This window comes from Aedes albopictus, chromosome 2 (genome assembly GCF_035046485.1).
Source record: "Aedes albopictus strain Foshan chromosome 2, AalbF5, whole genome shotgun sequence".
NCBI lineage: Eukaryota > Metazoa > Arthropoda > Insecta > Diptera > Culicidae > Aedes > Aedes albopictus.
The window spans coordinates 193,353,257-193,378,772 of record NC_085137.1 but is presented as its reverse complement, the minus strand read 5'-3'; the positions used below and the strand labels follow the sequence as shown (position 1 = coordinate 193,378,772).

At 38.3% G+C, this 25,516-nt stretch overlaps 1 protein-coding gene across 3 annotated transcripts; it reads right to left on the bottom strand.

Annotated features, from left to right (window-relative positions):
• Window positions 1-4,545: 4,545 nt before the first annotated feature.
• LOC109413695 (CTP synthase) lies at window positions 4,546-24,986 on the bottom strand. Of its 3 annotated transcripts, none has more exons than XM_029873588.2 (7): window positions 24,803-24,986; window positions 23,741-24,099; window positions 7,730-7,900; window positions 6,912-7,668; window positions 5,635-5,791; window positions 5,440-5,578; window positions 4,546-5,375 (listed from the first exon to the last, which is right to left on the bottom strand). In XM_029873588.2, exons 2-7 carry the CDS (start codon window positions 24,033-24,035, stop codon window positions 4,894-4,896), a joined length of 2,001 nt encoding a protein of 666 aa, XP_029729448.1. In that variant the 5' UTR covers window positions 24,036-24,099; window positions 24,803-24,986; the 3' UTR covers window positions 4,546-4,893. The 3 variants fall into 3 exon arrangements, with proteins under 3 accessions (XP_029729448.1, XP_029729449.1, XP_029729450.1); XM_029873589.2 differs by having other exon boundaries at window positions 23,741-24,095; XM_029873590.2 differs by having other exon boundaries at window positions 24,887-24,903.
• Window positions 24,987-25,516: the final 530 nt, after the last annotated feature.

The window sequence follows — 25,516 nt, the reverse complement described above, 5'->3', positions numbered from 1 at the left end:
GGGTGGCCTCTGCTGTACATAGTAGCCGCCTCCATTCCACTCGGTCCATGGCTGTTTGTCTCCAGTTCCGCACTCTGCGTAGGGTCCGCAGATCGTCCTCCACTTGGTCGACCCACCTAGCTCGCTGCGCTCCACGTCTTCTTGTACCGGTCGGATGACTCTCGAGAACCATTTTAGTCGGGTTGCTATCCGACATCCTGATGACGTGACCCGCCCACCGTAGCCTCCCGATTTTCGCGGTATGGACGATGGTTGGTTCTCCCAGCAGCTGATGCAGCTCGTGGTTCATTCGCCTTCTCCAAGTCCCGTCTTCCATCTGCACTCCGCCTGATACCATGCAATATGGGTATCTATCGATCACGCTTGATGTGTAGAAGTCAAAAATCGATATTTGACGCCATTTTGAAATCCAAGATCAGGGATTGGCGGCATGCACCGTGCGGTGCGAAAAAAGCGTGTGCTTCACACAATCTCAAGTGCTTGTCTCCCGTTTTGCCGGGAGACGAGAGACGTATGAGTGAGAGCTTTCGTAATTGTACGAGAGACAAACCGCAGCACTAGCTCTACGGTGCAGGGAGTAATGCACGGTGCTTAAACTGTGCTTGTCTCCAAACAGAAAAATCACTTAACAAATTAATTGAAGAATTTGTGTTTTCCGCAAAGTTGTTAAGCTTGTCAAGGGTTGACAAGTGATGGGTCGTTTGATTCGAATTTTTTCCAATCATGCGTAGTATCAAGCCAAGTGCAAAGCACGGAGACAAGCACCGAGAGAGTGCTTAGGGGCTGTCCATTAATTACGTAAGGGCTTATGGGGGGAGGGGGGGTTCGAAAAATCTTACGCGCCATACAAAAATATTTGGGTTCTCATACAAAAAATCTTACAAGTGGGGGAGGGGGTGTCGAAAAAACGCAAAAATCCCCTTACGTAATAAATGGATAGCCCCTTACGACAAAGCGTGAGAGACAGGAGAGCTCAAGCGCGGCAAAGTAAGCGTGCAACACACAACCGATTGCGCGTACTCGTCTAGTCTAACTTTTTTCACAGACGTTGGATCACTTTACGGTCTTCGACAAAGTTGTTTGGTATATAGTCACCTACAAAAATGCCAAAGGGTTTATTTATTGAACGCTTACAGCGCTACCTAGCGGCAAAATTCGAAAACTTAAAATTTCTGCATACATTTGGCCAAGTTTTCCCATACAAACTTCAAGCGTTTTGAGCGCCCCCTTAGGCTCAACCGATTTTGCTCAAATTTTGAACGTAGCTTCTGGGAGTCCAACACAACTGATTTAGGAGGTAAGACTTGGCATTTTTCGAAATTTTTGTTTTTCATATAAGTGTGGGCCACCCTAATGGGTATCTATCGATCACGCTTGATGTGTAGAAGTCAAAAATCGATATTTGACGCCATTTTGAAATCCAAGATGGCGGACCATATCCAAGATTGCGGCCACAGTATGGTACTTTAAGCAATCATACCATGCAATATAGGTATCTATCGATCGGGAGGGTCATAATAGATGGTAGGGTAGCAGGTAGGGTAAACGGTGGACCAGACGGTCGGGTAGAGGGTTTGGGTGAAGGATAGAGTAGAAGAGATGAAGTAGAAGGTGGAGTAAAGTACAGGGTTGACGATAGGGAAGATGGTAGGATTGAGAGTAGGGTTGAGAATAGGAAAAAGGTTAGTGTAGAGAGTAGGGTAGACGGTACGATTTAGCATAATATAGACTAGAGGGTACGGTAAAGGATAGGGCAGCGACAAGGGGTTGGAATAGAGGGAAAAGAAGACAGTAAGGTAGAGGCTAGAGAGTAGGGTGAAGAATTGAGATGAGATTAGATGAGCTGAGGTTATTTTTCGAGATACCTTCAGGACTTTTTTCCAGGATTTCTTCAGGCAATTCAATAATCTTCCCAGATTTATTCCCAGGATTCCTTCAGATATATGCTTCCGAGATTGCTGTACGGATTGCTCCGGAGTTCTCTTCAGGGATTTTTGTAGGGGATGCTTTGGAAAATCCTGAAAGGATTCTTTTAGTTATTCTTTTCTGCATTCCTTCAGATATTTGTGCTGGAATTCCTTCAGAGATTCCTTTCAGGATTCCTGCTGTGATTCCTTAAAGGATTTACTTCCCTTCCTTAAAGGATTTACTTCCCTTCCGAAGGAAGAACTCACATTTTGCGAGTTTTGTCGGGAGTTGAATTCGATCCCAGGTCCTTGGCGTGATAGTCAAGTGTTCTAACCAACACACCAGGTCCGCTCCACTCGAATAAAATTGAATTTTTGGGTGGTTTATCATTTTTCATGTAGCCGAAAGACACATTATCTTTTCGATGTAACTTTGATAGTGCCCAATACACCATAAAACTCACATATTGTTCACGAAAAAAAAACACGGAGTAGTACAAACATAAGTGAAGAAGTCGTGTAAAGTGGTTGAAATTTTATATCAAAACATGGAATGATGATGAACGCATAAACGATGATGATTGTCGTGTTAGAATATTTGTAAGTACGAGACATTGAAGACGACCTTATAGTTGAGGTCAAAATACGTATCTGTCAAAGGATACAAATTAAAAGAAACAATACTTAGCACGATTTTCCTTTTAAAACATGCAAAATTTCTGAAGTTAGATGGTGAATACGTAAAGAGAATTTGTGGAGTACTGAAGAAAAAACTCAATTACTTAACTAGAAATCATTGTCTGTGTAAAATATAACTTCTACAGTATTTTAACGTTTAGTTATGCTACACATAGTGAGCACTCTCTATTTGATTTGTTTAAAAAAAAATTGGGAAATGTTGAACACTGCAGTCGAACCTACTTGATATTACAATGGCCACGCATTGCATACTTTTAGGCGTTTATCGGGTTATATTTTTGCCCCAATTTATACGCCTTTTTTCTATTCTTTTTGAGTGGTTATCATCTCTCTCACTTTTTTAGAGCTGTATTGTATCAATACGGATCAGAATATAACGATAGCGTAGAAGTTGTGCTGAAATAGAATTCGAGAAAATTATCAGATATTGAGGACCTACAATGAAGAATTTTTTTGGAACGACACCATAGACTTCCATTTTTTTCGTCAAATCATGCTTATTTTATTGGAATTTGTCCTTTGATAACAAATTTATTTAAAGATTTAAATTGTGAGACACCTTGGGCGTTAACGGGTTAACAAAATCTTCACTCTTTCCACCAACTACTTTTCACGTTTTCGCCTTCGCAAGAAAAACCCGGAAAATTCACTCTCAGCTACACTCCGATAAGAGGTCCGTTCGTCCTTGGCGTTTCCGATTGTTTCACATTTTAAGTAATAAGCCTTGTGGCTCTTGATCTTTGGGGTTCTGTAATATAATTAAGTTATTGAAGCTAGTTTTGAAGAACTTTTAATTTACATGTCGGCTCTCTAAAACAAAGAAAAACAAATTGATAACCTAACTACTATTTACAAATCTAATATTAAAAAAAAAATGATAAGCTAATTGTGGGATACAATGTCCCGGATGACCTTTTGGTCTGAATGGCGGCTGCTCGCCCTGTACCAAAAGATAGACTCACCAAATCTTTCATCTGGTGGATGAAATCTCGGATGTTCTCATTCTTGGATGTCTGTTCACAGTCCATCCCATATTCCATGACGGAAAGTATGAATTGTTTGTAAACAGCAACCTTGTTCTACAGATACAGCGTTGATTTACGGTTGAGCAGTGGATACAGCAACTTAAACAGTGCGTTGCACTTGCTGACTGTTTTATCAATCTGCTGTTTGAAGATAAGATTGCTCAAGGGCTTGCTGTCCAAAGATAGGCCAAGGTAATCACCCACGTTAGACTATTCCACCGTTGACCCGTTGAGGGTGATTTTAAAATCCTCAGCCGGAACAAGTCAGAAGGATTTGGAATAGGATGACCTGGATCTTTGCCGCGTTTATACATACACTGAAGTTTTTTTTACGACGGTAATGGTCCCGCGTAAAAAAAAACAGCGTAAAAAAACCGCGTTATTTCAAGACCCGTCGTAAAAAAAACCGCGTTATTTCAAAAAACGTCGTAAAAAAAGTCAAGTCACGTTAGATGTGGTGCTGACTATTTTACGCGTGTTTTTGAAAAAAAAAACGCGGATTTTTTTTACGACGGTTTTTGAAATAACGCGGTTTTTTTTAGGACGGACCGCGTAAAAAAAACTTCAGTGTATCTTAGAACTGGTCAGAAAGACGTTCAGAACATGCAGCTTCGCTGGAGTCGTTAGGTGAGCGCACTAACGAACCTACCATTATAGGTATCATCGGCGAACAGCAACAAGAAACCATTCTCTGGCAACAGAGAAATAACCGAGGTGAAAACATTGTACGAGACTTGACGTAATATACTTCCCTGTGGAACGCCAGCGGGGATGTTGTGTGAATGAGAGTTTACTCCATTGAGCGAAACACTGAATTTTCACCATATAGTTGGGAAGATTCTACTTATAATTTAATTTTCTTGATGATGATTTATTTTTTGTCTTTTCGGATCAAAATTATAAAATACTTCCAGTGAATTCCATAGGACAACGTTTGTTTATTAACATTTAAGCATTAGAGGAAGTTCAACTGGCGCTGTTTGGAGAAACTTCAAGTATTCAGTTTATCACGGTAATACATTACATTACTGTTTTGATTATGGCGCACCAAGGCTAGCTCAAAGATTAGCCAAACAGAAGATTGTTTAAAAAAATTTTGTTTTATCACGTTTTTATCTGCAGCTCGCGGAAAACCCTAATTCCATCGGATGTCCAAGATTCGATTCCGGAGGATTTACCGCAAAATAATCGTACCTTTTCCATCACTCGAAGTGAGTTTGTCTTAGATGTATGGGTTCGGGTAGAAATGGAAGATTTACCATTCACTTGTCTTCGGCTTGGCCATTGACAACAGGCGTATCAGTTCCGTTACATTGGCCATTTACCTTCGGGCTGGGTTGCTCCGGCTTGGCGGGCTTTCCGCTGACGGTCATCTTCTTCAGCAACCGATTCGCCTTATACAGCTGTCCATCGTCGTCGCTGGAATCTTCGCTGGTTGCTTGTGCGGAACCGGACAGTTTGTTTCCTTGATCCAGGTAGGCTTCCAACTTTCCTACCGAGGCCAGGATAAGGCCCAAGAATGGAGGTGACGGCTTCAGTGGCCTAGATAGGTATTCCGGGTGGAACTGTGTCGCGACGTAGTAGGGATGATTCTCCAGCTCGACGATTTCCATTCGCTTCTTCTCTGAATCGTGACCGACGAACTTCAGTCCATTGGCTTCCAGTTGTTCGACGTACTTGGGATTCACTTCGTACCGATGACGATGTCGCTCTTCGATCTGACTCACGTTGCCGTAGAGTTGTTCTGTTGGAAATAAGAATTTACCATAAGAAAATGATTTTCGAGTGCTGCGACACAAACGCCGTACTTATAATGCTTTTTCCTTCCTTGAACAATGTGGCTCTCTTTCCCAATCGCATAGTGCCGCCCATCACCCCCGGATGATGTTCTGGCATATCGATAACGAGTGGATGTTCGCAGTCGGCCACTTCTGTGGTATTGGCACCCTGAAAATACACATCGAGTTAGAAACGTCTACAATCTTAACAAAAGCTATTCCTACCTCAAGATTCAACACATTCCGTGCAAATTCTATCACCGCACATTGCAGACCCAGACAGATGCCAAGGAAGGGTTTCTTGTTCTCTCGGCTCCACTGACAGGCCCGAATCTTTCCTTCAACACCGCGCGTACCGAAGCCACCGGGTACAATGACGCCACTGAAATGGATATTTGATTTAAACGCGTATTTGAAATCGAGAACGCATAGAAGTGGGAACGGATTTCAAAGAATGTTACGATGGTGTGAAGAACTACGAAATTGGTTAACCTACAATACATGTTCCATCCATGTGAACTAGACCGGCCCACATTTGTATGGCGAGAAAGAAAAGTTGGAAAAATTTTCGGGGCACCCTCTAGAATCGTACCTTTGGATGAGAAGAACAATCTGTGAAAGATTCAGCTCAATCCGTTTAAAACTGAGCTGGCGCAAATGAGTTGAAGGTTTGTATGGGATTTTTAGTTCAAATATATGGGAAATTGGATGACCTCCCGTCTCTCACTCAGTACGCCGGTTCAGCGAGTTCGATTTAGCTCAGAATTGAAAGAATGGTAGTTGATACCCTAAGAAACAACTTTGTAGAAGACCATATAATGATAAAACTTAATATAGTTGCGGTTTCAGCTAACGAAACCAGGATGAGGACATCTTCCCTCGTTTACTCTCGGTTGTTACATGCAGCACGTGTTTGTCGGTCGAAGCTTGCGCACTACATCATAGGTAGCTATGTAATTCTTCATTGTTTCGATACCCGCCCACGTGCGTGAGCAATTGAAATGAAGGACAACATAGCCGCCTATGATGTTGAGCGCAAGTTTCGAAGAGCAAACACGTGCAGCATGTAACAACCGAGAGTAAACAGGAGAAGATGTCCTCATCCTGCTTTCGTTAGCTGAAACCGCAACTATATTAAGTTTTATCATGATATGGTCTTCTACAAAATTGTTTCTTAGGGTATCAACTACCATTATTTCAATTCTGAGCTAAATCGAACTCGCTGAACCGGCGTACTGAGTGAGAGACGGGAGGTCATCCAATTTCCCATATATTCGCACTAAAAATCCCATACAAACCTTCAACTCATTTGCGCCAGCTCAGTTTTAAACGGATTGAGCTGAATCTTTCACAGGTTGTTCTTCTCATCCAAAGGCACGATTCTAGAGGGTGCCCCGTGGAATTTTTCGGCATTTTTGTATTTGGGCCAGTCTAATGTGAACATTTGGAAAAGGGCTAGGAATTTAAATAATGGGGGCACCTCTTTGTGAGAAAAATCTTACTTGCTGTTGGTTAGTATCTGCCAAGCCTCGTAGTAAAGATGTGGAGTCTCCTGTTTGGTTTGTCGCTCCAAATGGCAAGCCTCGATAAACTTCAACTCCAGCTTGTAACCGACGGCGAGCGAAGCGTGCAGCAGCGACTTCGACAACGAAGCATACGAATCCTCCAACTTTGTGTACTTTCCTACCAAAGCGATGGTCACTTTCTTATAGACATTATCAACCCGTTCCGCCAGATCGCGCCAGCTCTGCATCAGCCGCGCCGGTTTTGGCAGGGGAATCTCAAGTTTTAGCCTATCGTTCAAAAACTCAACCACTCCGGCTTCTTCCATCAACAGCGGAACGTGGTAAATCGAGGACAGATCATGAATACACACCACCTGCTCAGGGGCCACGTGACAAAAGTTGCTAATCTTGTCCTGCACTTCCCTTCCGATAGGTTTCTCCGATCGGCAAACGATCAGATCTGGGCTTAGTCCCAAACCGCGCAGTTCGCGTACGCTGGCCTGGGTGGGTTTGGTTTTTGGTTCTCCGGTAGCTCTTGGAGACGGAACCAGTGACACGTGAGCGACGCAGAAATTTTCCCTCTTTACGCGGAACTGGAACTGACGGAATGCTTCGACGAAGGGCATACCCTCGATGTCTCCAATGGTGCCGCCCAGCTCAACGATGCAAACCTGCGGGATGCTACCGTCCTTTACTGGGATCTTGGCCACACGTTCCACCCACTCCTGAATGGTGTCGGTGATGTGAGGGACCACTGTTAATCAGACAGACACATTAGTGACGAAAGGATGCTTATTGGAATGATATTCAATTACCTTGCACGGTTTTGCCAAGATAGTCGCCGACGCGCTCTCTTTCGATGACCATCTTGTAGATCTTTCCGGTAGTAATGTTGTTATCGCGGTGTAGTGTAACATCCAGGAAGCGCTCGTAGTTTCCTAGGTCCAGATCTACCTCACCGCCATCGTCCAGCACATAAACTTCACCTGTTGAAGAACGTAAAATAAGTGAGCAATAACGATACTCATTTGAACAAACACTAAAGAATATTTAAAGGGTAGATTGGACATAGTGGGCATCCTGCATTTTCAATGTAAATTTCCAAACAAGTTGACTTTGGGTATTTTCAATAACTCAATAACGTATCTGCTACGAGGTTTTACAGAAGTGGTGACAAGACTCTTCCATTACGGCATCCACAAACACTCAATTTCTTTATCGCTGCTTTACATAAAGTCGAGAAGAGTGACTATTTGGTAAATCCAATTTGAAATCATTGCAGATATGCCATGACTCCGTGCGGCTTCTAATATGGTATCGAAAGGCACGTTGTCAAAGGCACCTCCTCTCTCACTTCTTGGCGTAACGTCCTCACTGGGACAAAGCCTGCTTCTCAGCTTAGTGTTCAATGAGCACTTCCACAGTTTTTAACTGAGAGCTTCCTCTGCCAATGACCATTTTGCATGTGTATATCGTGTGGCAGGCACGAAGATACTCTATGCCCAAGGAAGTCAAGGAAATTTTCTTTACGAAAAGATCCTGGACCGACCGGGAATCGAACCCGTCACCCCCAGCATGGTCATGGTAAAAAAAAACACCCAAACAAGATTGCTTTTGAGTGGATGGTTTCTCAATATCGTGAACAACCTTGTGTAAACAGGGTGTCTACTCAACTATGAGAATGGCATTCCCTGATATTTCCAGGATTTTTCCAGGTTTTTGAAAATAATTCCAGGTTTAGCAATTCGTCTAAACTAAACATGTTTTCAGATTTTGGCAAATTTCTAGTTCTAACTATAATGACATTTAAAAAGAACATTTCACCAGAATTTAGGACGTAAGCACGAGATGATTTTCTGATGGGATTCCTAGTGATACTTTAGGAGAATTTCATGCATAATTTGTTGAAAATTTTGTTTATCAATTTATGAAGGAATTTAGCAAGGAAAACAACAAGAAATTGCACTATATTTTTATAAAAGGTAAGCTTGGCCGTTCCAGCAGAAAATCTTCCGAGTAGTTCCTGAGCAAACTTTCTTAAATATTGTCGGACATTTTGATTTGATTGATTTATCTTTATTTGAGAGACTTTCAGCCCTTGGCTGGTTCGTCTCTCGTCGGACATTTTAAAAATTGCAGCTAACGCTTTTGAACAAATCCTTAAAGAAACCCTTCACGTATACACAGCAAATAATTTTGTAATATCCAGGCGCGTAATTTCTGGTGATGTATTCATTTTCGAACGTAATTTCACTTGGTTACATCGTTTTCCAACAATTATCACACTCACCATGCACACCCTGGTTGACACCGGAAAGTATCAACAAACCCATTCCAACAGAAACCTAGAAGCAGTATCATATTTATCACCTTCCTTCTAACTCGGTGAATTAGCCGAGAGGTAAAGGATATGCTTCACAATCTACGGATCAGTGTACGAATCCATGCCAATATTTTACTTATATACAGTGTATCAAACAATTGTCCGTACAGCAATTTTTTGGTCAAAATAATTTTTCATGCAAATGTTTATAACTTTTTTATACGTCAATCAAAAACGCTGGAATTTTGACCAATCATAAACCATATATTGCAGCTCCATTGGTAAAATTTTGAGCGAAATCGAATAAGTTTTCTGAAAGTTATAGAACTTTTAGTAAAACATTTAGGATTTTTGAACACATTTTTAAAACATTATATCTCAATATGTAGTTGATGAATCTTTTTCAATCTTTTTTGTGTTACAGCTTGCACCTGAGGCTTTCACATGCAGCTTTGTTCGAGGTTTTATATTCACTACAAAAAATATGACAAATATGTATATATTCAGAGTATTATATGGAATTTTATCATATTTTGATCAAAAAAAGTACCAAGTGTTTTCAACTTTTTTAAACTCTCTTAATGTAATATTTTTATACAGGACCTACTAAGCAACATATGAAGAGTAGGTCCTATGCATTTTTCGTTCATTTAATGCACTTTTATTGGTAGAAAACGTTTGGCAGATTATATGTTCAAAATATGGTAATTTTTTGAATACCGTCTACATAACTAATTTTTCATATTTTTTGTAGTGAATATAAAACCTCAAACGAAGCTGCATTTGAAAGCCTTCGGTATAAGCTGTAGCACAAAAAATATTGAAAAAGTTTCATCGACTACATATTGAGATATAATGTTTTAAAAATGTGTTCAAAAATCTTCTAAGTTTTAGTAAAAGTTCTAAAACTTTCAGAAAACTTATTCGATCACGCTCAAAATTTTACCAATAGAGCAGTAATATATGATTCATGATTGGTCAAAATTTCAGCGGTTTTGAATGACGTATAAAAAAGTTATAAACAATTGAATGAAAAATTATTTTGATAAAAAATTTGCTGTACGGACAATTGTTTGATACACTGTATAATTCATCTATAGATCCGGTTCTACACTGAAAACAATCCAAACGTCATTGTTACGTGAAAACATACGTGGTTTTTTTCCATCGCACTTTTCACGTAGTACCTACGTGAAACACAAGTGGCAAGAGATGAACTCAGTATTCATCCATGAACAATCATTCCATTGACCTTTCTCATAATATCTACGTGATTTTCCACGTAACCACTACGGACTTTTTCTGTGCCTGTTACAGAGCACGCCTGCAGTTTTTACATAGCGTCCTATTATTTTTATTAATGAAATATGTAGGAAACACTGTATTCCAAGATAGCGCAATTGCTGGCTTTGTTTACTGTGCCCAATAGATCCAACTGATTTTGCAGGGAAACGCATCGTTTCCCAGCATAATCAAATGGGTCTGTTGAGCACACTAAACAAAGCCAGCAAGTGCTATATTGCTTGAAAGTATACGAAAGTACAGCAATGCAAACGTATTCCTGGGCGTAATCATGCAAGGAGATTCGTTTATTTAAAATCACATGTAGAGTTTCACACAAATAAGGAGCACACTTTTATGGGTATGCTAAAAATTCACTCCCGTTCAGTAAAATGAAAATTGATAACGTGAAATTAGGCGCTCCCCAGCTCAAATTTTAGTTGAGTATAACCTCTCCATATCTTGATAAGTCCTTCCGTGGGAGGTTATTTCTTCGATGGCATGACAGCTTTTCGGCACCGGATAATTATTCCTGCAGAAACGTGGAAAATAACTGGTATTGTTCGTACTAACCAAAGTTTTTACACAACGAATCCTATTTACTTACATAATGTGACGAAAATGCTGAGAAACAAACAAAATTAAGAATACTGCTGAGATATGTTTTCAATTCCGCCATCTTGATATTTTGAAAGCTCAGTGCGGCATTGAGTGAATGCAAAATGAAGTTATGGAAATGAACTGGACTGGGTATGTGACTTTCATTTAAGGAATATTGGGCAATTTCGTTATGGTAACAGGCACATCATTTGATATTTATGATTGCCTTGGTAAGGGTTATCTGCGTCAGGTAAAATGAAGCAAATGAACCATTTTTCGATGTTACGTGATTTTTCACGTAGTAATGACGTTTGGATTGTTTTGAGTGTAGCGATTGCTAGACCCACTCTCAAGCTGTGGCGGCTAATTTATTGCCTGAAAATGATGTAATTGTTTACATCACTTTTATGACGCGACTGATGTGCAGCGAAAATGATGTGATATCACAAGATTTTTTTTTTGCTGTGTAGCTTCAGTTATTGCGCACGAAGGCCTTCGTTGGTTTCGCAAAAGAATCGCTCAACTATGTATTTTTCAGGAATTTCGCTAGATTCTTCCCTCCAGCGATTTCTTCTTTTATAGAAATTGCTAGCAACAATGTTAGATATGTTTATAGGACTTCAGTCAGAAAATCCTTCCAGAGTTTCAAAAGAATTGACTATAAATAATATTGCCAGTTACCATTGAAAATTTAAAAAATGTCCACATAAATTCAACTAGTGGAATTTCTTTATTCCTTCAGAATATTTTAATTCTTTTCTCCACAACAAATTTGAACGATTTACTTTACGTCAAAACGTCGTTTTACCAAAAGTATATAAACAAACATTGTAACAGATGGACTACTTTCAAAATTAATAGAAAAAAATGTAATTCAATAGTTTTGGTTGTCAATAGTTTTACTCTTGAAACAAGTAATTGACAATTAGAATATACTAATGAGTTGGTAACCATTTTCCAAAACTATTGTATTATGTCCATCGAAAATAGTTTCTCTCGAGTTCGTTAGAATATGTGGAGCTCAGAAGCTCAGAGTTGAACATTCTTTCAAACATTGTTGAATCATTTTTGATTTGTTCTAAAAAGGTTTCAGAAATGGTCAGGAAAATATTTAAAAATTCTTCCAGAAGTCATCTAGTTAATTTCGCTAGAAAAACTAACATTGAATCCGCCAGAAGTTCCAATTGATCAATAATAGGGGAAATTACCTATTCTCGGCTGTTTTGTTCTCTTCGTCTTGGCGAGTGTTTGAAACCTATTGAGCTCAAAGTTGGCATCAAATCCTTCCCAACCAATGTGAATTATATGGCCAAGCTTCAGGCAATTTGGCTAACAAAAAACCCCCATGACAAAGAGAACAAACCTGCCGATAATACCCAATGTCACCCTATTCTGCAGGACTTTCATGAACTACGCTCAAAATGTATCTTTAAGTTCCTTCACGTATTTTTCAACATCTACACTGCCGCGAATCGCATATTTGTCCCATTTGCATAGGAAATCCAACAAACATGGGACTGATATGCGATTCAGGGCAGTACAGGCGATTGCGATTTTGTTAAGCAAACCTCGATAAATTCTGCAAGACAGTAAGCCCATTCACATGGAAATAAAGAAAAATAGATTATACAATTTAGTCACTAAGCCAATATTTAACGCTGCAATTGAAATTGAAACAGATGGAAAGATTTGAGAATTCAAAATCCTAACAATAAAAGCATGTCGACTCAGTTTTCCGAAATAGATAAAACATAAAATAGGAGATTGCTGTGAAAAAAGTACAAGTCAGTTTCAACGTCAGATATACATTACATCTGACAAATAACATTTAACGAGCGGGTACTTAATAGCAGCGCAGCCGAAATTTTTATTCGCTTTCAGGCATTTCTAACTGTAAATTTTTATTGAAATGATGAACACAGAAATTCCCTGATTGTTACCAGAATTCCCTGAGAATTCCAGGATTTTTCCAGGTCGAGTAAAATTCCCTGATAATTCCAGGTTTTCCAGGTTTTTCCAGGTAGTAGACACCCTGGTAAAAGAGTCACAGTGCACTGACCAGATTGGTAGGCATGTTGGTTCACATGAAGAGGCACGTTGGCCAGATGAACATCACGGATGTGATGATCGACAATGCGTTCTAAGTATCGCAGAAGGTCAAACCCTGGGTCAAACTGATAGGCCTGAAACACTTTGCTTCTTTATACGACGTACGACGTACTTTCGGAATAAACTTAACAGAAATATCCCACCAAGATTATGTAGCAAAACTGCAAACAAGAAGTTTTTTTTAAACATGATTGAAATAAACAAATCCTTTCTGAAGCAAAATAGGGTATACCTCATCTGCTACAGGAGATTTGAAAGGAGCAAAGCTATTTAGTGCCCACTCAATCGATTCTATAGTTACAATACTACGAACCGAATCCAGGGAATCATAACTACAAGATCAGCTTCATCCAAAGATGCAATATTCACACATCCGGGGAAGTGTGTGCTGAACTACTGAATAAAAAAGGTTTTCCAACCAGATCGTTCAGCAGACCGAAGAGCTTTCTGATAGGTTTTGCGAGCCGACCTGATAGCTTCCGATTCAACCGAACGTCGTCTGTTCCAACTCATTCTACATTGTTTCCTGAGCTTCGCCAGATCAGAATTCCACCAAGCGGTACCTCTTGTGGTCTTCACAGACCGCAGATGGCAAGCTTTTTCAAAAGCTTCCATGATGAAGACCGCACGCTATGTCCAAGGGGAAGTATTATGAAAAGTGAATGTACCTCAAAATTTATTCGCTAGAACCGTATTTTTGGACCTCTAGATTCAGAATATGTACGATTTAAAATAATCCATCTTGGGTTTTTTTCCCATACATTTTTATATGGGATGAAATTAATCCTAAAATGACTTTTTTTGCCATTTGTATGGGAAAATAGGAAAAAAATTCAAACAAACTGAAAAAAATCGAAAAACCCAAGATGAAATATTTTAAACCGCACAGATTCTGAAACAAGAGGTCCAAACCTACGATTCTATGGAATAACATTTGAGGTACATTTGATTTTCATAATACTTCCCTTTGGACATAGCGTGGACCGTTGTAGTACGGCATAATCGAAATCACTTGGGAGTGTCAATGGATGATGAGTATCCATAAAATTTGGCTGCAACCAAATCGGTGAAAGAAATCTCAGTTGGTTGACCGAGGGTTCCTCAAACGCAAGGTTTGAGAAATAACATTCAAGTGTTCAAAACAGATGTAGCGATGGTCAGATAAAAATTCTTCATCTGACACATACCAATTGGTCAACTCGTGACTAATTCTGCTAGAGCAAAGCGTTATGTCTAACACTTGTTCTCTAGCAGATACCATGAAGGTTGGGTGGTTGCCTATGTTAAGTAATCCAAGATCTGTACTACTTAAGTATTCCATCAAGCTGGAGCCTCTCAAGTTAATTAATGTCTGGGATGCTCGAGATGATATGATGATTGATGAGCATTAGAATCACTGCCACCAGTTAGTGGAAGGCCTTTTGAAGTGCAGCATGCGATAACTTGCTTGAAAGCATCCGTAGGAGATGGCTTATCATGCGGTAAAGAAACCAAACAATAGACGTCTATCCTGTCGAGGTTTCCATCTACATCAGTGATCCTCAGCCCTACCGTCATCGCGGGCCAAAATTGAATTTAAGAAAGAGCCGCTAGCCATTCAACAATTAGTTACGGGGATTCTACTCAAAATTATTTGAGATTTTTTTGGAGATTTGGTGTATTACGAAAAATTGCTGAAGGAATCTGTGCATAATTTAGAGATGCCATTTTAGTTAGGGATTTTTGGAAAAATTTCTAAAAATTTGCTAGAGATAATGTTATAAAGATTTTTGTTTTAACTTTTCTTAGGAAGCCGTCTTCATTGTACTCTGAAAACCTGCAGACATTATTTTTGAGAAATATTTGTAGCCGATTTATGGAAGATAATTTTGCTTAAATTGATAGAGGAATTTTCAATTGAAGTCATGGAGGAAGGACTGATAGAGCTCCAAAAAATGTTGAGAAACCTCTGTCCCAGACAGCTCCAGGAAAGAAAGAGAAAGATCCAAAGGAAATTTAAACAGATTTTAGAAATTTGGATTTTTTAAAATAATAGTAGATGTAATTCTTACTGAACTCATAAAAGAATTTATTACAAAATTCTGAGAAATCTTGCTAAAACATTTTGTAGAAATGTCTGGAATTATTGTTAAAGAAGTATCTTGCAGAATTCCTGACATTACTAGTGGGATTCAAAAAACTAATTTGGAAATACCCATATTATAAAATTGCCTAAACTTCTGGGCTAGTTACAATTTTGAATTGTATTTTCAGAACAAAACTCAATATATTAGAGAACATATCAACAATTTGAAATATATCTTGAATTATTGAAGTCTTCTACGGTTCTTAAAACTTTTAAATATCCTTTCAAAATTGTGTAAATCAGATACTATTCGTTGATACATAAAGCAAGTAAAACTAAATATTTTGAAAAAAGTCATTGGCTATTGAACTTCGGAGGCCTTATTTATTCAGAATTGACAATACTGACTCAGAAAAGTTCTTCTATTGAAAAAATCCCACGAACCATACAATAGTTTAGTAGTTAATAGTCATTCTCGACTAAATTTTAAGATACGGCAAAATTTATTATTGACATCATAAAACCTGCCATGGGCCATATTCTAATTTATTTCAAAATCAGTTCGCGGGCCGCACAAAACCTACTCGAGGGCCGCATGCGGCCCGCGGGCCGCAGTTTGGTGACCACTGATCTACATCAATTGAAACAACATATACATCTCTGGCAGAGCCGCGATTTCGCACCACCGTCATTATCACAGTAGGCCGATCAATATCAAACCGATAATGACCGACAACGACTTGATACTGACCCGCACTCGAGAGCACTATCATAGCAACTGAACTGATTTTTTTTTTTCGATTTTAGCCAAAACTCAATTTTTTTTAATGACCAACATACAAAACTCGTTATTCTGTACCACATATTTAAATTTCATCGCGCTAAGTGTTTATTTAGATTTTTAAACGAATTTTAAAGATGGCCTATCAGTGAGATCTACCCGCCATCGCAATCAGTCCATTTGTGATGGGAAAAGTAAATGCTCCAAATGCTTTTTAATACTCTCGCGAGAATTTCAATTAGAAGTTTTACTAGAAACTACGAATTCTTTAAATTCTCTAGAATTTTCTGGACCAGAAGTTTCACCGGGAATTTATACTAAAGCTTCATCAAAAAGCGATTTTCCCGACAATTCACTCCGGTTTTCGTCGAACTTTTTTTTTCACCAGCTCAACAAAAGTATACAACAAAGAACTTAATGAAAAATGACAGAATTTTTTAAACAAAATATTAGAAATACTTTTATGATCTACACTAGGCGTGTTTTTAGGAATGCCACCAGATGCTAAAAATCCCTTCATATATTCTTCCAAATGTTTTTCACTCATAATTTTTAAATTTCTAGATTTTCACATTTTTTTATTTGAATTTCCTCTGACATTACATCAAGATTTTTTTGGAGCAATTCATTCAAGAAATTAATCAACAATTTTGTCAGCACTCTACCCGAATTTCTCAAGGACTTTTCGCTCAAAGGCACAAGTACCGTAAACCGAGGTCAAATTGATCAGCGGGGTGAAATTGATCATTCGGGTACTACATTGTAATTCCATACTAGGAATTTTCAAGCGTCGTAATGATCTAAAACTTTTTACGTCATCTGATTCGTAAATGTCTAGAGATGAGTGTAAACTTTTTTTTTAGAAAAAAAGTTAGTTTTGCCTTATTTTTTAGGAATTTGCAATGCATTACTCATTTAGCTGAAATCATGGCTACTAAACAATCGATTGCTAATAGGACTTCCCGTAAATTCTCCGTTAATTTACTTTTGCTTTTAAAGTACTAAATTCACTAGTTGTAAGATTTTAAACGCGTTATTTGGTTTTAGAAGAGCAAAATCAGCGGAGAAGGAAATATTCCTTTCCAACCGATGCTTTATTGTATACTGATCAATTTCGCCCCAAAGTGGCATATCCAATTTTTTTTATATTTGGAGTTATTTAACTTAAAGTTTAAATTTGTTGAACAAAATTCTGTCACGTGGTTCCATGGAGATCCACTGGGTACTGATTTTACAGAAATTCTTTTGGCAATATTTGGAATTCCACTAATATTATCGCCAAAAATTGATTTAAAGTAATAAATTTGACCCCGGATTATGGTACTCTCTTAGAGATTTTTTTAGAATTAAGTAATATATTTTTTGTTTTATAAAATTTAATACGATGTTTGATGCTTTCTGGAACATGTACATCCTGAAATTCAGAAGTGTCATATAAATCTATAAATATTGATATTTGTCTCAACCAGTGCCGGATTTAGGCCTCGGGGGGGGGGGGGGGGGGGGCGGGGCAAACCCTAAAATGTGGGCCCCCAGAATCAAAATTTCGAAAAAAAAAATGAACCATGCAATTACGTTTTTTTTTTCTTAATCTTATGTATTACACTAGTTTACAGCATTTTTGAACTCGGTAAGCTGATGATCGTTTTTGGTGTAGAATCAAGCCCTGAGTTCGAAAACGCGAAGCAAAAAAAATTACAGTAGAGCGGAAATTTTTTCGACTTTCCAAACAAGGTTGATGATTAGAAATCAATTTTTGTTCTATTTTTAAGCAAAGTCACTCACTTCACACATCTCATTCTACGTAATAAATGCTCCGATTGAGCTGAATTTTTTTACTGTAACTCGCCTACATATGATATGTTAAATAAACGTTGAGAAAGAATTTTTAATTTTTTTTTCTTATTGATTCTTCATATATTTTTGGAAAATTTGCTAAAATTTAAGGAGATCGTCCCTAAAACCCGCCAATATCTTGAATTTCATCAATCTGACGCAAAACCTGCATTCAGATGATCGAATGGTATTATATTCAGTTTTTAATTTATGAAAAAAGATTTAAAATTGGTTGATCAAAACGCAAGATATTTGATTTTTTTTTTTTTTTTTTTTTTGTTAGGTTTCTAGCTGCACTCTGAATAGAGTTGAAACCTCTACACTAGACCCGAAGATAGAAAAGAGTACGTAATCTTTCAGAAGCAGTTTGCCAGCCGTACGCGGAAAATGATATCCATTAAGACACTGTTGCAACTGACTCAGAAAGATACGGTAGAAGATTGGAAAGTTTTCAATAGGAAGCAATCAGTGAAGTACTAGATTGAAAGTAGTGAGCTGGATTTTTGTATGGTGAGATGATCGGTTCTCCGTTTCTGCAATGAAATGGTGCAAACAGCGTGGGTTATATGATTTCTTGCCTAATTTGATGCTGTTTGAGCAAAAGTTTGTTTAACTGTGTTGTTGTATTATTTATTTCTTGCAACTTCAACAACACAGTTACCGAAACTTTTGCTCAAACAGCATCAAATTAGGCAAGGAATCATATAACCCACGCTGTTTGCACCATTTCATTGCAGAAACGGAGAACTGATCATCTCACCATACAAAAATCCAGCTCACTACTTTCAATCTAGTACTTCACTGATTGCTTCCTATTGATCAGTCAGTCAGGATTTGCCTATGTAGTGTTATGGTCACACGCTTGTTTGTCTCCTTGTTTTGATTTTGTGGTATGGTTAAATATGTTTTTCTCCTCGTTAAGTCAGTTGTCGTATGTTGTTGTTTTTTTTTCATCGAATCAATCGAACCCTGTATGTTAAAATATAGTCGATCCTGTGTCAAATTGTTTTCTTGATTTCGCTAATCGTTCTCTACTTGTGTTCATCTCTTGTGTCCTTAAATTGTCATCGGTCCAAAATCCACAGAAACATATAACTGAACTTCTGAACATCTAAGAGATAATCAAAAATACGCCAAGTTGGTCAGTTGATTGCAATAAAATTTTTTTTTTTTTTTTGAAGAGTGACCAGGTGGAGCTGCAGGACAGCTGATAGCAAAGCCTGGACCCTTTCCCAACTTTCCCCCTACTAGGACTAATACTCACGATGGACTAGACGATGTCGTCAACTTGAGCAAAGTGTGTAGTTATTAGCATTAGGTCGTAGTAGTTTTTTAAAAATACTGTTTTTAACTTTTCCCATCGCACTAGTGTTTTGATCGAATGGAAGCTCCAAAGATGATTTGATAATTGAACAATATTTCAATAATCGAAAATCTCCGAGGTCACTGGACAACATTCAGAGATAAAAAAGAGTGTCTATGTCTATGTTAACGCCTTCAGAGTACTATTCTTAAGAATATACAAAGAGCAAAAAGAAAAAAAAAATGTGTCGTAGCTAATTTTTAAAGATTTGATATTTCTGAAAATTATTCGAAGACAGCTACCAGAACTAGCGTTTTTAGCCGATATGGGCAACTAGTTTTTCTGACAGCTTCCCCAAACAATAATCAGATAATATCCTCAGTTATTTTATAATACATTCTGAAAATTATTTCAAGCTGATTACCAATAGTGTCAATAACCGATGTTAGTCATTGACAGCACCAGCATCATCTCCAAATAACTCTCATATTAGTGTTAGATAACACTTTTTGAGCTTCCATTCGATATTGTAAAGAAATTTGTCAAACCCTATTTGTCAAAATAAAGTCAATAATGTAACAAATTGTGTTTCTAATTTCGCTAGTCGTCTTCTGCATATCTGTGATCATCTCAGTCCAAAGTAATATTATATCCATCGTAACCCTTTACAATGTCAACCGTCCTAAGTCCTAACTAAATTCCTGCTTTTTTGATCAGTGAAATAATACCGTCTAAGATATAAAAACAAAAAAGTTCAGTCAACTGATTTTTGTCAAAAATGAAAATGATAATGATTATTTGTCAACTTTTATAAATTCACAAAACCCATAAAAATAAGAAATACAAATACAAACTCCTATAATCAACAGTTTTATCTTTACCTAATCAGTCCATAATCTTCTAATTGTCATGAATCTAATCTGTAAGGCTGTAAGTCAACTTATCCTAGCGTCCCCTGTCCGGTGTACTAACGAATTCAAGTAACGAATGATGAGTGTAACGCAGAGACCTCCTCTACCCACTCTTGCGTTACGTTAAATTTAACAATTATTGTTAAATTTGAGAAAATTCAAAGAATGCAAAGATTAGGTCTATGCAAGCTAAATTATAATTTGTTTTTGACTTGTGATAAATGCACGACGGATACTCCTTTGGTTCCCATTAGCACTTGCGGCGATTCCTTCACTTGCGCTCAACTCGTAAACTAGATATATCTAGCTCAAAGTCCAAGCGGTGGTGAAAGAACTGGCGCTAAAACGCTAATGGGTTAAGCCCTCCCATCGCGTCAAGATCGAATATCCAGGGGGAGGGCGTTTCGCGAAAGGCAAAAGTTATAATAATAATGAGAATAGTCATAAATAGAAAGAAATAAAATCCAGTGTATTTCCTAAGTGGCTATTCAGAATGGTTCCACGGACATGGATAGCAAATCATTAAATTTTTGTAATGTATCGGATGTGTTTTAAAATCCATTCGTTTATGTAGTGTACTGCTTTCCTGAAGTACCAAAGATGCGCGATCGCGAGTTAATGATTTGCATCCCATCTTCAAGGGATCACTACAAGCTCAACCCATCATTCCAGCTCTTTAGAATATCAGTGTTGAATGAGGTTTTTCAAATATTACGTAACTTGTATGGGAAAGCTTAGAATTTTTCACACAAAATACAATAAATACTGTTACATAATCTTTCAACGACCCCTTACTTGTTCTCCCAAGAATCCTGCCTCGACCAAGTTGGCAGAACGCTGCCCAAACCCTCTCTGAACTGAAGGGCAGGGCAGTTGATTGCAATAAAATTTTAAAATAATAAAGATTACATGTCAACTTTCATCCCGCTACAAATACTATTAAAAATATTCAAATTCGTTCAATTGTCTTATCGGTCCTACGTAGATGAACCATGTCATTTTCTCAAGCGTAGCCTAGAAATGTCAACCTAGTCATACACAAGTAACGTTGCTCAGTTAATATAAAGCAGTCAGTTTTTGTCCAAAATGTCACGTCGAACGCATTGACGTCAACAATGCGTTTAAGTGTTCGCACGTTAGCTTTGAATCTATCAGCACAATTAAGTGCTGCAAATCTATTTCCCGCTATTGATTCTTCGGTCGATTTTTATTGCTTTATTTAAAGAAAATATGACCAACTAACATTGTAAAAATTCGAAAAAGCGACTACGACATTAATAAATTACTATGTAATAAAAATCAACCGAGAAACGTGGGAAATAGAGCCCAAACAACATTTTGAAGTCAGATGGCTGTAAAAGGTTCCAAAACCTGTCACAAATCCTATAATACTTTTATTAGGATTTGTAACGATCATCAAAACCTTCTCAAATCCAACCGACTTGGAACTATTGCTTGGGAATAGACTCTACTGAGCCCCGGCGGTTCCTCCTGTTTATCGAGCATGTCTGATGCATATGATCAGCCATACTCCATCTGCAGCAGCCGGTTCGTGATGAACCGTTGGAGGCGCATTAAAGTGTTAAAAAGGTGATATGTTTCACTAAAGAACACTACATTACAATAATCAAAATGAAACTCCTTCACTTTAATACCGTCAACCCCTGCGAACTTGGCCAGGGAAAACGCAAGATATTTGATTTTTTTTTAATTCCATATTTTAAAAAGTTATAAAACTCGATATTGAGCTAAAACTCAAAAACTGTTCTACTTTAAAATTTTTGTAGCACGGTTTCGAAATCAGCGCTAAATTATGCTTCAAAAATTTTGGTCGTTGACAGAAGTTCACGACTTTCGTTTTATTTTGTAAACTAGTGTTATTTTAGGCCTAATATTGAAAGCTTCTGATTTCTGAACTTCTCCGAAATTCCGACAAATAGAAAATTATTCGAACATTTAATTTGATATTTGACTCAAATGTCAAAATGCTAGCGTAAATGACATCTCGTTCAGATAGTACATGTATTTTAAACTTTCATCCGAAATGAAAACATTTATACAAGTTTAAGAACTTAGCGTTCAGTTAAAAATCTACTAAAACATGCAGCATCTTTATTTGAGATTGCACGAGATCGACGAGTATTTCAAAATTCAGATTATACAAAGATTAGTCTCTTGGGAGCAACTGTAGCAATAAATCTTAATATCTTCAGTAAACCCAAACATAAAGATATGGAAAGTTACAGTTTCCAGGACACTCGGTTTTCAACACTAGCCTTATAACTCTCAAACATCTCCAGTATTCATCATCTTCTCTTTTTCATGATAGCAGCGAACTGATGCAAATAAGTATAAGGCATATGTTTTCAAAATATAATCGTAATCAACAAACGTATGTATAATTGTATAATCATTGTGAAATAATAGATAAATTTGTGAGACTATTGAAATTTAAATTGACGTACAATTACTCAAAAGCTTAATCTTTCTTGCACTCTGCTTAGAGACACTTTTTGTAGCAACTTGAAAGCGCGGAAAAGTGTTTCCACTCGATAAGAACTTTCAAGGGTTTTTAGAGAAAATCGCATACATATTTTCAAATACTGCACCAAAAATTATGAAACTTTTAATTTCGAATTATTCTTAAGGGAAAATCCAGATAAATGGCCAAAAATAGTTTAGATACCTTTAGGAACCCCATTATAAGTATTTTTTTAGTGTGACGTCCACACTGGGACACTGCTTTTTACCTTAGTGTTTCATGAGCACTTCCACAGTAACTGTGGAACTGTTATTAACAAAGAGTATCCTTTGTCAATGACCATTTCGTATGTGCATACCGTGTGGCAGACACGAAGACACTCTTTTCCTAAGGAAGTCAAGGATTTTCCTTTACGAAAAGTTCTTGGAACGACCGGGAATTGAACGCGTCACCCTTAGTATGTCCATGCTGAATATCCACACCTTAACAGCTGTGGCTATAGGGGCTTTGTTTAAAATATGAACGCTCATTCACGTGAATTTTATATGGTTTCGTTGAAAAGTCCCAAAAATATGACCACGTGGTTTATGGACAGCTCCCAAAATATAGATTGAAACCTTTCATTTGACACATTGGTTGTATTCATAGGATTATTGATTATTTTTATAAAAATGATTTCGCTTAGGCTGGCCAAAACCGGTACCCGCACCCTATTTGTAAATTGCTTGATGCTGATGCTGATCGTAATAAATCATACATAATTTTAAAACATATTCGCAAAAGTGTGCCGAAACAGAATTAAACCCAGTCACGGCACTATCTTACTGAATAAGTGGTTTGCTGCCATCCCTGCAAACACGCCACAAACTGTGCGCTTTTCAAGAGCCAAGTTCACGTTTTGTTTAGATTGCATGTGTGCCTTGAGTATGGCGCCTTAAATATAGAGAACGAAATACACAGAAAATGATAACATTTTTGTCTAAAAATAAAAAAAAAAATATATCGTCAAATCAGTTCCATTAAAAACAAACACTGCATTAAAGACAAAAACTACTCATCAATACCATGAAATGGCCTAGGATGCATCTATAAATAGGTGCACAATTCTTTTCCTCATTATCCCCTGTCTACTTACCGTGTTCGTACGGTGAGAAAGTTCCCGCGTCAATGTTGATATAGGGATCGATCTTGATCGATGTGACGCCGATTCCGCACGCATTCAACAGCGTGCCAAAGGAGCTGGCGATGACACCCTTGCCGACGCCACTGATGACGCCTCCCGTGACCAGTATGTACTTCATAGCTGCTGTTGCTTCCGACGATAGCCGACGTCTTCTCTGCGAGGAAACTGCTGCAGCCACTAGCGACGACGCTTGACGACTCGAGCGAACTAGCAACTTCTGCAGGAGGACCGGGGAACGGTTACACATGCACCGTCGTCGTTGTCGTCTCAAGTGGACCACGTGGTGTCAAGGGCTGCACTGTTAGATCTAACTAAAACGAATCTCTAATTAGAAATATACTAAACAAACTCGCGGACACACTGATAACCGCACAGAGCTGAGCAGAGTAGAGGCTGAGACGTAATTTGCTGCTTCGTTACTTTTGACGAACACTTGAACGTTAGAGGCGAATTATTGCACAAAAACATACTATATTAAGCAATTTCTAACGGAATCGGAACGTCGCAAACTGAGAGAATATATTTTCTAGCTTAGGCCGCCACAGAAGGCCAACAACACCCAGTAGGACACTTTTCACTAATTAGCGCGACACCTCCGCGTTGGAGACGATCCTCGCGAAGACGACAGCTGTCCCGTTTGTTTTGATTTCCATTTTTTTTGCACTGCTGTTTACAAAACAAAATACAGATAGACAGATGTAGCTGTGTTTGTGCGCACTTAACGGGAAGGAAGTTTGCTTTGCAGATGGGAGGCTCGAGCGGAACACCGCATTTCCCGGAATCGGTTTTATCTTCCGTTGAATTACTATCTAATCTGAAGTAAAATTTTGATAAAAACAGAACACTGAACTATGTCCTGCACGAAACGTAAGCAACGAGCTTTCCATACCTGTGCGGAACACTGCGGAATTAAATTTTGTTTTCCCGATTCTGCAAATTTCTAACCTCCCATGCCTCTTCACTGAACAGCTCTGAACCCATGTGATAAACCATCGGCGGGTTTTGGACACTCACAATAATTCCAACTCTCAGTAATTACGGCAATCACTTTTCCACTGTACCCGAATCAGATGGCTAGTATACAAAATTAAAACTTACGCGAAAAACATTCGTTTTTTCGGCACAAAACTTCCAAAAACTTCCGATGCACATCCGCACTTGGAAACCGCGTCGCGCACAAACAATGGAGCAACATTGGATGAGGGCGTGTGGGCGTTTGTTGGTTACTTATCTTCCCAATTCGTTTTTTATCGATAGGTCAATATAAGTCAATATGGAGCTCGCCGTTCAAGTGAATGCTATTTCAAGGAAAATCAAGCTTCTAATTGTCTCTTGAGGTGCTGTTAATTTACACGGAATGGTTTTAATCGAGCAAAGTATCAACATAAAAAGTGACGAGTTTTTCTCTCGTTAGGCCGCACTCAAAAGCTACTCCAGTAATTTTAAAGCCTTTTCTGACAAGAGCGTTACGCTCCGAATCACTGTCAAGGGAGTGGAGGGTGGAAAACTGCCCTGTGAGGTTGAGGTCCAGATGGGTTCTTTAAGGGTATCTGGGATATTTCATAATCGAAATCTCCGCCCAAAATTTTGTCGAAATTTCATATCCACTTCTAGATTGAGTTTAAATAAGGGCGAAAGTAACATGAGAGAGTTCTCTTCATCGACTCTCTCTTCCTCAAATTAAAGTGACAAGATGCAAGTATGGTTGCACTTTATGGTCATAAATCG

Coding starts and splice junctions, on each gene's coding strand:
- LOC109413695 (XM_029873588.2), bottom strand. CDS start 24,035: ATGTGTAACCGTTCCCCGGTCCTCCTGCAGAAGTTGCTAGTTCGCTCG. Junction 7,669..7,729: donor TCTTGGCAAAACCGTGCAAG/GTAATTGAATAT, acceptor TCTGATTAACAG/TGGTCCCTCACATCACCGAC. Junction 5,792..6,911: donor CAGATACTAACCAACAGCAA/GTAAGATTTTTC, acceptor TATCCATTTCAG/TGGCGTCATTGTACCCGGTG.